General features: G+C 38.8%; 1 protein-coding gene across 2 annotated transcripts in view; it reads right to left on the reverse strand.

The window, feature by feature from the left end:
• Nucleotides 1-16,642, reverse strand: part of NELL1 (neural EGFL like 1) — a 273,582-nt gene that overhangs the window by 9,241 nt on the left and 247,699 nt on the right. The window contains exons 15-16 of one of the 2 annotated variants that reach the window (XM_018083431.1): nt 10,032-10,172; nt 2,163-2,356 (exon numbers count right to left, since the gene is read on the reverse strand). In XM_018083431.1, the coding sequence (XP_017938920.1) occupies nt 2,163-2,356; nt 10,032-10,172 (335 nt within the window). The remainder of the gene's footprint in view (nt 1-2,162; nt 2,357-10,031; nt 10,173-16,642) is intronic. The other variant, XM_018083430.1, reaches the window with a different exon arrangement.

Here is a 16,642-nt window from a genome sequence, read left to right on the forward strand (position 1 = left end):
AGTTCATTAAGTAAGGTTATGTAAGGTATTTAATTTCCTTTACATCCATTATAAGTTAAACTATTTTCAAGATAGTATCTATGTGTTTCAGCCAATGCACAAAGTATATCCACCTGACCTTTCCTAGAGTAACTATAGCAAAAGAAAAGCCCATTTTATTTTAAAACTGAAATGCTGATTTGTCTCCTGGATAAAACAAGTAAGTAGGATCATTTCAAAGTTCAAGTAAGTAGTATAAGGAAGGGTTTAGTTACCCTCTACTCTTTTCCTCACTGCAAGCTGAGCAGGATGCAAAAGATAAGCAGGGCCAGCTCTGTGTGCAATTGCATGAAAAGGATAGGTTTGAGGAGTAGCCTGGTGTATTGGCAGCTACCACTTCCAATGTATAAAAATACATTTTAATAAACACTGAGTGAAGACTTTAGAGTCTGCCTGAGATGTGACAGAGGAGGAGCTCTCCCTCTTTTCCCTCTTGAAACAGGCAGCTACTGGAACAAAATTAAATGCAAATGGTAATTCCCAAGATAAAAACTGAAGAAGATATAAAGGAAGAGTCACAGCAACAAACAGTGTCAGGCTTAGTTTAGACTATCTATGTACTAGTTAATCATGTGTATATTTTCATACACCGATAAGAGCATTCAACATAAGAAACACGTGCAATGGCAAATAAAACAAATTACAAACAATCTGAAATGGGAATACTAATAGTTATAATTCTGCAAAGGCAGACCAGATGTCTTCAAATATATTAAGCTGTTTATTCTGTTGACTGGAAATCCTTTCGTAAGCCTGCCAGTTCCCCAAGATTACCATAAAAGCTTGATATATATTCAGTAGAGTTGTACACTTCAGCTTCTGAAAGGAGGAGTTTTAGGGAGCTTGAGGCTACTTGAAGTAAAAAATATAGCAACTAACAAGAACATATTCCCTACTGAGCCCAATCCAGCAGTGTATTTTGCAGGTTCTATTCATCTGAAGTCTTTATTTTCCCTTCTGCTACACCATTGCAAAACAGAAATGATGAGGCTTTCAGTTTCTTGCAACTTTGAAACACTCTTCCCCTTTGTCCCCCTTCAAACCCTCTCATGCTTCTCTGGCTCCTAAGCATTGAGACATGGAGACTGAGAGACCAAATCCCATGCTCCATCTTCAGCTTTTCACAGTGGCCAAAATCTAATTTTACTTGCCCTGATGCAGGAGCCTGCAGTGCTCTGCCTATGGACAGCTTTACCCATGCTATGAATGAATCAGGTCAAAGGGGCCATAAAAGACCAACCACTTCTCAGATTAGGGCATTCTTAAAATTCTTCTGATTTCAATGACAGCATTCCTCTGTTAACCAGTGAAAATCAAGAAAGTAGAGCCAAATGTTCTTCTAACTTGGTTACCATAGTCAGAAAAAACCCTGATAATTTCCAGGAGAAAAAAAACCACAAACCAAACCAAACCAAAAAACACACTCTCCCTCCTCCCCCTGATCTAAGTCTTAACTCTAAGGTAGATCTACTGATACTAGACCTGGCTTCTCCAAAGGTGCAGAGGGAGCTGCACTGCTCAAATGGGACAGCTGCCAACACAGCCAAGCTGGGATGAGGAGGAAAAAGCTGGCCTTTGCCCTTCTTCACTTGAGGAAATTAAGTGCCTGCTGCTGGGTCCTCTAACCTTTGACTCATGTTCAGACCTGTCTTCTCACACAGCTAATTCACATGTATTCCAAGGAAAGGGAAATAGTACCAGCAGGAAGTTGGCTGACAGTACTGAGAGGTGCATATCCCCATCAAAGAGAAATTAAAACCAGTTTTCAGCACTTCCAGTAAGTGTGCTGGAACGTTGTGTTAAAGGGTAATGCAAGACCCTCTTCAAGGCACACTCTGAGATGCTCTGGCCTACAGGGTGACACAGCAGAAGTTCAGCAGGATTAGCCACTATTAAGCTACGTACACATTCACAAAATAAGAAAAGAAATGCCTTCCCAGAAGAATATCCCCATCCCAACTTCAGTGCCCACAGCAGAGACAGCTTTACCCTTTACCTTTTGCCTCAGTGCCTTAGGCTTAGGCTAATATTTTTGCCAACACCAGTAGCATTGCAATATTGGGTTCCTGACACGAGCCCAGAGAATTAAAGGACTCCTGAAGCCCAGACCAGCTGGATCTCACCTTGCAGGAACAAACGGAGCATCTGTCCTCTCTCAGGGTCCACACCTGCCCGTTCCGCTTGAAGCCTCCTTCGTGGGGACAGTCTCCAGTGCAAGATGGTCCAGATGGACAAAGGCAATCAAACCCTCCTGCCAGGTTCACACAGGCTGAATCATTCCAACAGGTGTGGGTCTTCAAGGCACACTCATCAATATCTGCAAAACAGCAGATTTATAAAGCTTTGGACACTCTTCTCACGTGGCAAGTTTTATTTCTGCATTAAGTAATCGTTGCTAATCTGTCTTGCTGGTGGATGAGGGGTTATACCTTTCATATTTACTTGCCAGACATTAAATACTGATGTTTTTTAGGTTATTCTTCAGCATTTACTTTGATTCCACCAAGAATTCTTAAACTATCTCCATCAGGCTTAATTATAAATGCTGAGTCTGACATACTTGGTGGAACCATATACCAGAGACAAACTCGAACCTTCAGACAAGAGGATATGCTGATTTCCCAGTGACTGGTAACTACTGGTCATTCAGAGTGACCTCTCAACTAGGCCACTCTCTGTTCTGGATTTTACATCAAAATAGAGGTGCACTACTCTTGATAAGTTCCTAGCATGAGCAACATTTCCCATAATAAAAGCAGTCAGTTGCATCCTTTTGCCATTGCTAGAAGTATAAGTGAATTGGGGGGAGCAGGGAGAAAAAAAAAAGAAATCAGATGCACCTGATACAGAAAAAAAGTCTTAAAGTTACGCAGTATGATTTTGCAATGACACAAAGAATAGGTGACAAGATAAAATCATTATACACCAGAAAAAGAGAATTACAGTAGCCCATTAAAATTGCTCTTGGAGGGTAAAATATAATTATGCAACATGAATTTATCTGGGGAGTTCATGCAGTGAATCCAAATAGTTACTGTAAAACTTAAAACATTCTTAAAGATATCCCATTTTCCTTTCAATAGACTTTGACTCGTGGTTTTTGTTGAAGACAAAGGTATAAATGAAGCATTCACTCTGCCTTTGGTGGTTTCACCAAGCATCATCAATATTGTCTTCCCCATCACATTAAGAGCTCCTTGAATATAATCTATATAGGATGCAGAAGAATCACAGTACAGATTAGAAGGGTAGCTTTCACAGTTCAAAACTAAAAGGATTTCACAGATGAATATAAAGCCATATTGCCTACAGAGTTGCATTTAATTGCTTTACTTATGACACTGAAATCTAATTCTGTTTCCATGTAATTTAACAGATTTATGGAAAGCCAGATGTTAGCAATTATAGAAACTAACATTATTCATGTTCTCAGTAGTACAGACCTGTTCACATTGCACAAAGCCAACTTAATCTCTTATACATATGTAAAAGGGAAGAACACCCTATTTATGTCCTGCTACCGCTGTTCTCCGTTTAGCACACATAAAAAGGATGTCCCCATTAAGAGCAGCCCAAATTGGTAAATGGAAGATTCTTGACAAAAAAGCCAATCAACCAAAGCATGAACATAAATTCCTAATTGCTACTCAGTTTGCTCATTTTTTTCGTTCTTTATGCAAATGATGGTTTCTTATTATTTTATGGCATTTATTATTTAGAAGTTTTAGTCATTAATCAGATAGAAAAGGCTGGACTCTGCACTCATTTTCAGCTGAACTTTTAATAGAACTAATTTTCTGAGAACATCCCTTTGGCAGTTTTTCTTCTTGTCACTGACTGCATTTCTTGAAGTCAGAACAAACAGCCAACGTTCTCAGAAAATTGAGGATAAAAAGCTCTAAGTGTAACATGTTTTGCCCCTGTCACTCCTTCAGCCTCAAACCAGACTGGGGGGTGGAGAAGGAAAAAAACCCAGACAAATGCTCCCACATTGTCAGCTCTCAGTTAGCTTAAGAAAATATTTCAGTTTAATGGAGTTCAAATGGACTTGCTCATATCAATGCAAGTTCAGCATGTACGTGGCTATGCAAAGCACAGAAGAAAATGCTCATTTTTAATGTGAAATTTCTCTTAGCAAGTAGAATCAATGTGTCTATTTAGGTGTTGAAAAATCAGTCTGGCTTAAAAATTATGAACATGTCCAAAACAATTGGACTTTATTACAAGACTTTTGCATATGGATTATTTTTATGTTATTTAAGTCCTTGCTTGGTTCAAATTCCCCACACTCCCCTCAGGTTTCGTTTGCTTTCCCACATCTGCTCTCAGAAGATGAGGGCTCAAAACTGGAACATTTAATGACAGGCAAGGCAAAACCTGTACATAAATCTCATTTCCCATTATAACAACACAAAGTAGGAAGGAAATAAATTATTAAGTTATAGATCAAGTAACTTAAAAGAACACTGGAAATAGCAAGGAGAGTCCATATTCTTTCCCCACATATATAGGACCAAAAAAAGGTCTGTTTTTACATTTATGGGGATTAGTTCTTTCATGTATCCTGTCAACCTGCGAAAACAATCTCATTTTCACACCAGGAATAGGACTTTGCAATCTTATTCATTCTATTGAAATTTTCTGTCCCATAAACTACTAATTAACACAAGTAAAAGTGGCAGAACTTCACTTCCCCCCTCCACACAGTTGCTTTCCAAGGAAAAGTGTGGCTATGGTTGAAACAACCACATTGACCAGAAACTTGCTTACACTGCAAAGCCTGATGCTATTTGCTATCAACAAAGTATAGCCAACAGCAAAGGGATTGCTGCCAGGACACCCCAACTATCATATCACTGATTAAGATCTTCACTCTTCAAACACTCCAGTCTGTGCCTCTATAAACAAACATGCAGCCATAAGTACCTGATCATAGGTGGTTTTTAGCCACCAGTCACATTTCGTGGGTGAGAAAAGAAAGAAAACAGACCACCCACGACGTGCTCGTTTCCAAAATACTCTCAAAGTGCAGAGAGAGCTTGGTAATGCGGGCAGACAAGAAAACAGAATCAAAATGGAAGCAAATAATCCCTTGAGATGCAATTTTCTTTTCCATCCTTTTTGGCTGTAATGAGAAGTAATTTGCCTCAGATATCATGAGAGGTCCCATGGCCACTGCACTTGAATAGGGTAGAAGACAAGCATGACTGTACATATCAACACAAGTTCATTAACTCGGTTTCACTGAAATTTTAAACCAATCCCTTGCTACTTCATTTCTTAGTTTTCAAGGCTATTCAGGTTTTAATGGTAAAACTTTTCCATAGCACCTTAATAAATTTTGTGCAAGCAAGCCATGCAGTGTGGTGCTCTGTATTATCATGATAAGCTGATGCAGAAGAAAGAACCTTACTAATGTGCTAATTTTAACTGTTATGGTACATTAAACCATTACAGTATATTGTTAACGTGAAAAATGTATGCTGGGCTCCCAAACCAATGTATGTACAAGTTAGCTAAACACTGTTTTGACAAATCATCTTTCACAGGCAACTTGTCACTTAATGATTTTTGCCTCCTTTCTAAATCAAAGTTATTTGGAGTCACCTTTGAAAAAAATATCACTAAATGGATTCATTCTTAGTTAGAAAATATTTTATGATAGTACATTTATTCTATAGAGACATAACAGTCTATTAAGGAACACTGCACAGTAAATTAGATTCTGAATATAGGATTTACAAAAGCTTTCTAAAAATGTAAAAATGACTGAACACAATTACCTTGTAGACATGTAACACAACTTTCTGTCAGAATACAAGAATCAGAATTTACTAAGTGGAAAGTAAGAAAGATAATCTTTAATTTACAGCATAAAATTCACCGACACAGACTCCGATATTATCAGCTTTAAGAAATTCTATGAGCAGAAGAGAAGAAAGTTGTAAACCAGTAGGTTCTAGAGTTGGTCTTGGATACTCCATACCGTAAACAAACCTTTCTGCCTATGTATCATTTCTCTAACAACGGATAGGAAAGCAATTCTCAGGCATATAGGAAGATTTTCAAAGATTTTCAAGGTCTAGCTTTCTGTGCGATACAGAAAGGGGCAAAATAAACAAAGAACAAACTTCCTTTTCTTTTACTTTCTAATCTAGGTAAGAGGTAACACTGCAGCATACTATGAAATATATGAAAGCTTCAGGAATTGATTTAAAACCCATTCAGATTTGACCCTCAAGCACTGCTGCACCCAGCTTTTGTAGGAGACTAATACCTGTGCAGTTTTCTTTCACAAGCTCTTGAGTCCTACCTTTTCCCAGCTCTCATTTTCCCCAGAACAGCTCCTCTAACCCAAGAAAGAAAAAACAAACAACACTGACAGGGACTGCTGCCTTGGTTGTTTTTCCTTCTGTGCTTGCAAGTCCCAATGTCAAGACCCAGAAAGACAAATCACCATGTAAAAAAATGGAATCAGTAAATCTGCACTCCAGGGTCTGAACAGCTCTCTGCAGACCAGAAGCATCTGAGAGATGGAGATTCAAAAGTATAATTTGTTTTGCCTTTTTTTCCTGCTGTAGAAAGGAGCATGCTTTGTGGGACACTATTAACTTCCCAGAATACAGCATTTCTTTGCCAGTTTTTCCCTTCTTTTGGTTCTGATAACCTGTACAGATCATTCTTTGGCTCTGCATGGGCACTTAGTGCAGGCAAAAGACACCACCTGCCAGTTGCTTCTATATGGTATCAGTAGATAGTAGTAAATACTGTATCACATGACAACTCACACTTCTCTATAAAGTATTATTGTTTGTTTACCTGAGAGTGCAGCAAAATTGTAACAAAATTTAAAAACAAAAACAAAAAAAACAAAACAAAAACAAAAACAAAAACAAAACCAACCAACCAACCAAAAAAACACCAAAAAATAACACCCACAAAACCAAAAAAACAAACCCAACAAAACAACTCTGAAACTGTAGCCTACAGGTTTTAATTGCCAAGTAAGCTTTAGTAGCAACTTTGTGGAGCAATTGTCTTTTGTCTGCAAGCAGTATTCTTAATAACACATTGTGAAAGACCAATGCCTCTACTGCAGGAAATTAAATTACATTCACTTAATTTGAGCCTGCTCACCATCACTTTATGAAGCTGACATCTCTGCTAAAAGCTGCCTTTGGCTGATACTTTGAGCAATAAGAGAATTTTCCCATCTGGAAGTGGCCTGGCTAAGTCACACAGCCTTATTACCCCAGCTCTGGTGCAATATTACCACCTTACCCACCACATCCATTGATTTACACATTTGTCCCTTGCCAGGTGACCAAACTCCACTGTTTTCTCCCACTCAATGAGAATAAAGCTTTTAGAAGCACTGAGGTATCACAACACCTCCCAAATACGTGTTATTTTTCTTAATGCTCTGCAAGCACTGCAGAGACATTGCAAGTAATGACTCAGCTCCAAGAGCACCTACCAAATAAATGGAGGGAAAGGGGGTTAACCAATAGGTACCTAAATGCATCCAGCAAAAGCAAGTGGCTGCCTGGGCTTTGGGCAATCTGTCAGAGATGAGTACTGCCTCCCACTGTCTTGTGATTTTCTTTTCTTTATTATTAGTAGTGGTATTTATTGTTATTGCTATTATTTTGTAGGGGAGGGTTTAATCTTCTTTTGCTTATGTTTTTAGCCTATTTATTGTTCTCCAAGTTTGTCCTTCAGGGAGGAAGCAAGAAGAAATGTTTCAAAACACACTGGAAGACAATGGCTCAAATCTACCTCAGGTGCACACTACAAATTCAGTATACAATACAGCAGGAAAAAATGCTGTTGCTAAGTAGATCCTCTTTTTTTCTGAAATAGAGCGAAGACATTCACCCTGATAAGTGCTCCACCACGTAAACAACATGTAATGTGATGTTTTAGCTACAATGTATAGTGTTATCTGTTGTTTTAACCAGTTCTCAGTTGCATTTTAAAACAAACATCACGGTTTGGTTTGAAATTTGTCACTATGGGTTAGCAGAATCTTTCAATTAATTTTTAATTATTTTATTTCATTATACTGGTGAAGCCAACTGGTTCATTCTCTCCCTCACTGGTAACCCCACAGCAGATGGTTCAGAGAAGCTATTTCATTAAAATAAACCCGCTAATTTCACATTCTGTTTACAACCCGCATATGGCAAGATGAGCACCTCACCCCGCAAGCTTCCAGCATGCTGTGCAGGTCAAAATGAGGGCAGTTTGTTTCCATGAAATCCCATCCCTCCAGTCTCCTCAGAAAACAGAACATTTGGGGCTTCTTTTTGCAGTGCCCAGCCCTTCAACAGCGATTCAATCCAAGCAATGCTGACCTTTCCAGCAGCTGAGCCTACCTAGGGGTCATTCTCAACCACAGCCTTGTCTGTGTCTGTCTTCTCCTGAGATCAGCTTGACCCTCAGATCTTCTTCATCCCAAATCAGCCACAGAAGGTCAGCCTGATGGGGGACGGGGCTCCCCAGGCAAGTGGTACAGGTAAGCACCAGAAATGCTAAAAATGCCCCTTGTCCCCAACTGCCTCAGGGCTTTCTGAAGGTTATGTCATGTGGATTTCTCATAAAGGAGGTATTTTCAACGTTGCCCTGTTCATTACCCCTTTTACAACATTTAAATAAAGGAGAACTCTTAACATCTGAGAATTCGTTTAGAAATACATGGCTTTCATATGGTGTTTTATCTATCAGGTCACAAAGTGCTGTAAAATTTGCCATCTTTTACACAGCTACCCCCATGAAGTTCACTGCTGTGATTTTACGGAGCTCCCCATCAGCTTAGGACAACGTGTAAAAAGCTAATATAGCTGGACAATCTACAAAATATTGCTTTTGAAAATAATTATTGTTCCTCTGCATTTTTAAATCGTGACGCTACCTTATCCCAAGGACTTCTGATAGCCAAAATTTATGAAAGATGGGAATGTTTGCTACAAGTAAATTTATATATTTTTGTTACTTTAACTTTTATTTTAAGTATGGACTTTAAATCTTAGAAAATGCCCTTTGAAGTTATGGCCATGATAAATGAAGTTTACAGCATTAAAAAAAAGTCACAAAAGGAGGAGAAGAGCTTTTATAGGACATTCATATATATAACTGACTAAAGATGAAGCAACTGAAGTTCCAAAGAAAGGACATAACACTACGAGCAGTTGATCTGTATCTTTACAGAAGTTAAAATGGGATTCCTTCTAAGCAGTTTTAAACTCACCTGATAAAATATCACAGAGAAATTATGTTTAAGGCTTCTGAGAATAGCTACAATTACCATCTCCACTATGGTTTTATTGCTGCTTACTTGCTGCAGTGGCACACAGTGTCTCACAGCCAGTCGAGGGCACACAGATCACAGAGCCAGCACTAACTAACTCCTCATGGAGCCTTATCCTTTGTCCTCCCACAAAAACAACTGAAAAACTCCTCTGCACCCTTTAAAAATCCCTCTCTGTTCATGCCTTTGGGGCCTTATTCTGCAAATATGGTGCACAGAGATTCCGATGTTATTTGCATCATTCAAAAAATTAAGGATGAAGATGGCAAACAATGGAAAACAAGCAAACCAAAGCAACATAGACATACCACAGATATGTTCATCACTGCTGAAATCTGGAATTAGAAAACCACCTCCTCCCCTTTTGAGGCCAATTACGCTCCGCAGCAAGCCCACTTTCACTGCAGCTTTCATAGCAACTTGTTATGATAAATGAACAAGTGCAGTAAGTCACACTTTGGATCTCGAGCTGCCTCCCTCCTGTGATAACCACTCAAACACGTGATGCACCATGAACCAGCACCCACCCTGCGTGGCTGGGGATGCTGACAAACACAGACACGCTCGTTTGCACTCGCATTTTAGCCTTAAACACAGTCACTGCGCAGGACAGCAGCTCAATAGTCACTTTGGAACACCATGCAGAAGGAGGTAAAAAAAGGCTCTGCTGATCATTGCTTACCAACACAGGACTCCCCGGAAAGAGAATAGCTTCCATTGTCATGGAAACCGCTTCTGCACTCACAGTGGTACCACCCTGGGAGGTTAACACAGCGTGAATGGTTGTGACACTCAATGATCCCCTCTGCACACTCATCAATATCTGCCTCAGAGAAAAACACAAGCCAGCCAGGAAATTAATTTCCTTCGACACCAATACTGTAGGTTTGTTTTTTTTTTTTAAAAAAAAAAAAAGTTATTGGTTGTTTTTTTTGTTTTGGTTTTTGGTTTGTTTTTTTTTTTAAAAGTTTCCTTTAATATATGGATTAAGGTTTATTACGGTTCCCAACAAGAGACACTTAACACACGACTCACATAACAACAATAAAAAATAACAATAATACATCATGTAATCTGTTACAGACAAGACATTCTTTTACACCACAATTTGTTAAAAATGCAAAGCAAACATGCAGATTCTTTGTTCCTTATTTGGCTTTTTGTTTGTTTGGGTTGTTTTTTTGTTGGCTTTTTGAACTCAGAAGTTACATTTGCCTATGCACTTAAAGCATTGCAGAATAGGTTGCCCACCGAAAAGGCAGTTTCAGCAATACTCCTGCTTTACAAACTCCGTGTCCCAGGATACCTTGGAAAGAGAAAGCATTTCCTTCGGGATTTTTGTTTCCGGCATTCAGCTGCGATATTGGCAGTTATCTGGCACTTAAGGTGCTCAGCGCACTTGGCAAACACTTGTTAATCTCTTTTGTTTCCGTGATCCAAATAAATACCCAGCTCGTGTGTAACAAACAGAAAAAGCAGTCCTCGTTTCAGCTGCAATAAAACATTTAGCAGGAAAAGAGTGAGGCAAATGACAGCAAGTTTGTAGCAATGGAAAGATAAAGTATGATGAACGCCCTGCTGAGTGTCAATAAAAGCTCTGGTTTCAGAAAGGAGTTTCTCAAATTTCTGTGCCATGTTTAATAGAGACCTCATAATTGCTAGTAACCTTGGCTAATCATGGCTGGCACCTGGCTGCTTCTCCCCTTTGAGCGTTTTTCAGCACATTTTGTAGGGTTGTAATTAAAATTAGCAAATTAATTATATGTTAACCTTGCGGTAATTTAAAAAGCCATTATATTTTCATTCCTCTATTCAGTTCAACTTTTTTTTTTTTTTTGTTCAATTTTGGACAGTTTTCAGCTGGGTACCTTATCAATTAAAATGAAACTCAAATTATTCCCATATAATTCCCATTTTCACCCATTGAGATCTCTTTTTTCTTGGCACACTTAAAATATGCATAAAATTGTGCGCACCAAACCAAAAAATGTGGGGGAAATAGGTTCAGAAATTGCATTTAGCTCTGCAAGCATCAAAGAAGAAATGTCTCATGATCCTGACGCAAGACTGAGTTAAGGTTATTAACTAACCCCAGAGTGTAGCTTTTACAAAATACACACACCAATATGGTCTCATGGACTGCACTGGTGTCGTGTCAATGCACATGGAAATGGATTTGAAGTATCCTTCAATACAATCCCATTTTCTTATTTTGTAGAAGCAATACCATAGAAAAGTTTGATTTTTCCTCATTTCAGTAACAATATTTATTCTTGTGGAAATATGGCTGAGAAACCTTAAAAAAATGCTGTTTTCCAAGATTTGTGTCCAGCATGAACCACTCTAGCATGAACCAAGGTGTCTACATAACAGGGTTATAAATGCTATTTATTTCTAGCTTTATTCTGCTCCCATCTAACAATGAAGTCAATTTTTTAATGCTTTAAAATCTGTCACTGCTGCCACCTTCTCTGTACTTTTTATTTTGTGGGAGCTAATTTTAGTGTTAAAACACTGCACAAATCTACCTGTCCATCAACGGTGAGTGGTGCTTGCAAACTCAGACACTTTCAATTCATTACAGCAAATGGAATTTATAACCATGATCTTTTCACATGTCATGGCTGATGAAACAAGTTTAATCCTATTTGAAAAGTGAATGACTTTGCCATTGCAGGTCAACTGCAAATGAATCCTCTTTGCTTTCCTTTCTTCCCCAGTGTTGAATTGGAGAATGTTCCTGTTTAAAGACTGCTTCCTGGGGTCAATCCTGTACTGGACCTCTATCCATTCAATTTTACATTTTTAATTTACAAAATCAAGAGTGTTCGTAAACTTCGTCCCTAAACTTAAACCCTTTCAAAAGTATATGATTTAGGCTCATGGTAGAGGATACCAATTGACTAACTAGTGGGTAAAAAAAAGAAAGGCTGTCTGCCAGGGTACTAAAACTAAGCAGCAGCTTACTCAGTGGAAGAAGAGCAGCTAGGTTATGTTTCTAGATTATGTCAGAAAAGTAAAATAATTCATAGAACTGTTTCAAGACTAGATGACTTTACTGTTACAGTTTTTGCTCTCTGATGTGTAGGGAGACACTAACCAATTTCTTCAACCAGCAGAGCTAGGAAAAAAAGACTCATTTTCAGTTTTACAGGTTCTTCCTTTACTTACTTGACCTCCTTCAACCAGTGGAGTTATGCCAGCGTTGGCCTGCCCATGCTGGAGGCAGCAGGCAAAGCATAAGGAGAAGTTTTGCAGGCTGTTTTCAGAAAATGTCATGACAGACACTGTTGATGCAGAAGCAACTAATGAAAAACCCTTCAAGCTCTGTCCCCTCTCTATCCACTACCTCTCCTCTTCAGGTCAAGCTCAGCCCTCTTCCTATTCTCATGCTGGAGACAGGCTGGGTGGATGGGGCAGGGAGAAGAATGGGGAAGCAACTCTCCCTCTGCTTCTGCAGCGCCTTAGGATCCCTTTGGCAACACACCATTAGCAGCACCATGTGATACAAAATGCACAACGAGGGGTATAAACAAGGAAAACCATTAACAGCTTCTCCATTTATCCAACCCATTACTGCTCCTTAAAATGATGTACATAAACACTAAAAGAGGAGGAAATATTGTGATGAGGTCTGTAAGCTTCTCCTGTGATCCTGGGTGTTATTTGTAGCACATACACAAACGCAGCTCTGCAGGTATAGGAAAATATTGTGGATGTTTTAGAAATTCAGATTAAAGATGCTCAGAATACCAAGAGGAAAATGCAAATAACAGCTTTATAAAATGGTATGTCATATACCATGACACTACTTAGTTAACTTAATATGTAACTTCCATCTGGACATACTATGGCATTTGAAAACAGGTTTTTTGAGGATTTCTTCTGCATAGGAGGATGTTTCTATACATAACAGCCAGTTCAGGGAATTAGAATCAATTCACCTCTCTTCATCTTTGCTTTTCCATCTTTAGATCCTAGCACTATATTTGCATACTTGCCTCAGGATAAAAGTCCTTCTATCCAAGTCTGTTTTGGGGTTTTGCTATGGAATTTGAGCCACATATGCACTAATTTTGAGGGGTTTAGCATGTACCAGAGTGTGCTATATGTATAACTTTCTTCAGAAAGTTAAGCTGAAGTGAAAGTGTATACTTCTGACCTGTGAGTAAAAACAGTACAAAAAGCAGAATCATTCTTCAAAGAAGCACATTAAAACCTGTACAGAAATTCTGTAACATGGCACAGGCCAGAAGAAACAATTGCTGGGCATCTTTTGGCTGTGTTCCCATGCTCCTGGTCTTGCCTGCCCTTGATGTACCTGGCAGCAGAGTGAGCCCATGGCCCTCAGGGCTCCAGGCTCTGCCTTCTCAGCATCCTGCCATGGAGACAAGAGCCTGGGTCTTTCCATGCACACCCACACCTTGTTGTCCCAAGGGACTATGCCATGCTCACAGAAGTCAGTGAAAACACACTCACCAGCTCACAACTTCAGGTGGGCTTTCTCTGTGTCTGTGAGTGCTTATGAGAAACTGCCAATTTACTATTTCCTTGGGAACTGAAAATTTTCATAACCTTAATTTGCCTCTGCACTATTTAGCTAAATATCTGCATTACCTTTGCATTAAGTGTGCTATTTTTCATTTCTGGCTCTAATTCAACTTAAGACATGGCTGCTTTTACTACCATGGAAGTGTTTTTGTAGATTTTTCATTCAAGCCTTCTTACAAAGTCCGTGTAAAAGGAGATCTCTTACAGACTGTCCTGTTGCCTGCTTTTACCCCACTCAGTCACTTAACTGCCATTAGTAGAGAATTGGTAATGGATCTGGCAACACTCCACTATAGTGGCTTTGCAAACGCTCAAAAATGGCACATTTTTGTATTGTAGCAAAAAGGTAACAGTTGGTCACGTATAAGCCCTTGCAGGATGTTAATCCTGCCCTTTAAGGACAGGTCTGTAATTTTTACTTTTAGCATCCCAGCTTCTTGCATTATTCATAAGGGTATTTATGCAGAGAAGATAAATAGGATAATTTGACTCAAAAATAAAACACAATGGCTTCAGAACCCTGTGAAAAAGTAAAATTAAAATAATTCAATCTTTTCTAATGCCTCATCACATTTAAGTCACTGTGTGATAATACTGAAAAGAAAACTGTTCAGTGTCATGTCACAGCTAGCAATCTACAGTTTCAATGAGACAGAAGAGCTGAATTATAAAAGTGTCTGTTCATCAAACCCTTACTGAATTCTTTTTCATGCAAAAAAATACATGATCCTTATCTTTAGTTCTCCATTGACCAGGAGACCCTTAAGCAGGAAAAGTGTGTACTGACAAGAAAGGATCACACAGGTCTCAAACTTCCTGAATTAAAATTGTACCCTGACAGTTAAGTCCATTACTTCCAGAGCACTACAACTTTGTTTTCCATATTACAGTATTTTTCTTCAACATAAAAACACCAGAAAAATGCACCCAGCCAACCGAGGCATAAGTTATATGTAAAATACAGCCTCTTCTCATCTCCTACTCTTGCCTGAGCCACTCCACAAGAGAGAGAGAGCAAGAAAGGGATGTCACTGACAGCACTATGCAAACAGTGTCCCTGCTGCAAAGGATTCATTCGACTACTTCAAATAAACCCTGAAAGCAAAGAGAACTACTTTGGATGAGAACATGAGATGAAAAAAATCTTTCTCTCTAAAAAAAAAACCACAAACCAACAAACCCTCCCAATCTGCCTACCTCTATAGTTTTACATAAACTTACATAAGGGTTTTTTTATTCTTCATTATTAACCCTTACATTGGCTATATTATTAAATCTCCATATTAGCTCTGACAGTTCACTATGAGAAGGGCCTGCCTTTTTTTTTTTCCAACATATGCTATACAAAGCAGAAACACATTGTCAGCAGCCACCCTTAAAGTCTGCTGGATTCTCCCAGTGCCAAGAGAAGAGGCTACAAGGCTGACCTTGTCACGGGTGTGAAACCCAGCGTGCCTGGAATCCCAAGGGTACAGCTTCAGTACAGCAATTTGGCTGTTAAACAAATGATAACTTAAAGAACACAGATAACTCTGTAATTAAGTCACATCTGAATAACGGCTCATGGCTCTTGCTCAACCTCATGGGGCCAGTTCATTCTTATGGCAACAGAGATACTAAAAACCAGAAAGGACAGGGAAGACATCTGTCTGAGAACTATCTATTGATATTTTAAATCGTCGATTTCTTGTTTCACAATTTTAAGTATCTCAGGTGATAAGGATCCCCCCCACCCCTCCTCTGCCTGAAGCCAGCAGCAGGCATTGGAAGAGCTGCTTGGGACATTTCTCTTTGACATTTAGCCTCTGTTTTAATTGCTTTCATTTTAATTCATTAGGAGATTTTGGGCAAACAATCAGCACCAAATAATATATTCCTCTCTCCTCAGGAGTCATGGCTGTTTTCACAGACTGATTTTAATTGCATTATATTTATATTGGCCTTTGCAGTTCCTTCTCAGGCAGGAATAGTTTTGGTTGTATAAATGTTACAGGCTTTGGGTCCATTTTTCTATTTTGAGGACACGGCAGTAAACCATAAAACGTTAAATTTGTTAAGATAGTGAATAAACTCACGTTCATGAATACTCAAACCCACGCAACAGTTTAATAGTACTAAATGGCTTTGGGGGATGAAAGGTGTGCCCACCTCCCATTATAATTAAAGAAGAGCTGCAATATGCTTTATTGTGTAATTCTGGACTGGTATCAAGATTTTTAATCATCTGAAACCCATGTGCAAATTTAGAATGATGACTTTAACAAGAATAAATGGAATTAAATTGACATCAGGATAATAACCCAGACTAGTTGCACCAGCAATTTTTGAGATTAATTTTTTTAATATACAACATCTAATTTACTGAAATTCATTTTACTATCTTATAAATTTATACACAGTCCAAGACGATGTCTTTATCACTTCAGTGCATGTCTCTCTCACACCCTCATATTTGTCTATTTGCATGCTAAATATGCAGCACACTTAGAGAGGCCCTGAATGGTTCAAATAAACGTCACTTCACAGCAGTGGAGCTGCAACAAGAATTTTTTCTTCTCATATTTAAAGACTACTGGGTGATGTAGGACATAAAAATCAGAGCCAGATCACTCCTTAGAAAGCCCGGCAGGGTGAAGAACTATCTCAAATTTAGTATTGCATTTGGGTTTCCATTGCAAAGAGGATTTTAATTATCACTCCACAAGCCAGAAACAAACAGATTGACTTCACAATTAGTAGGTT

Source organism: Manacus vitellinus, unplaced genomic scaffold, assembly GCF_001715985.3.
Source record: "Manacus vitellinus isolate BGI_N305 unplaced genomic scaffold, ASM171598v3 scaffold_63_pilon, whole genome shotgun sequence".
Lineage (NCBI taxonomy): Eukaryota > Metazoa > Chordata > Aves > Passeriformes > Pipridae > Manacus > Manacus vitellinus.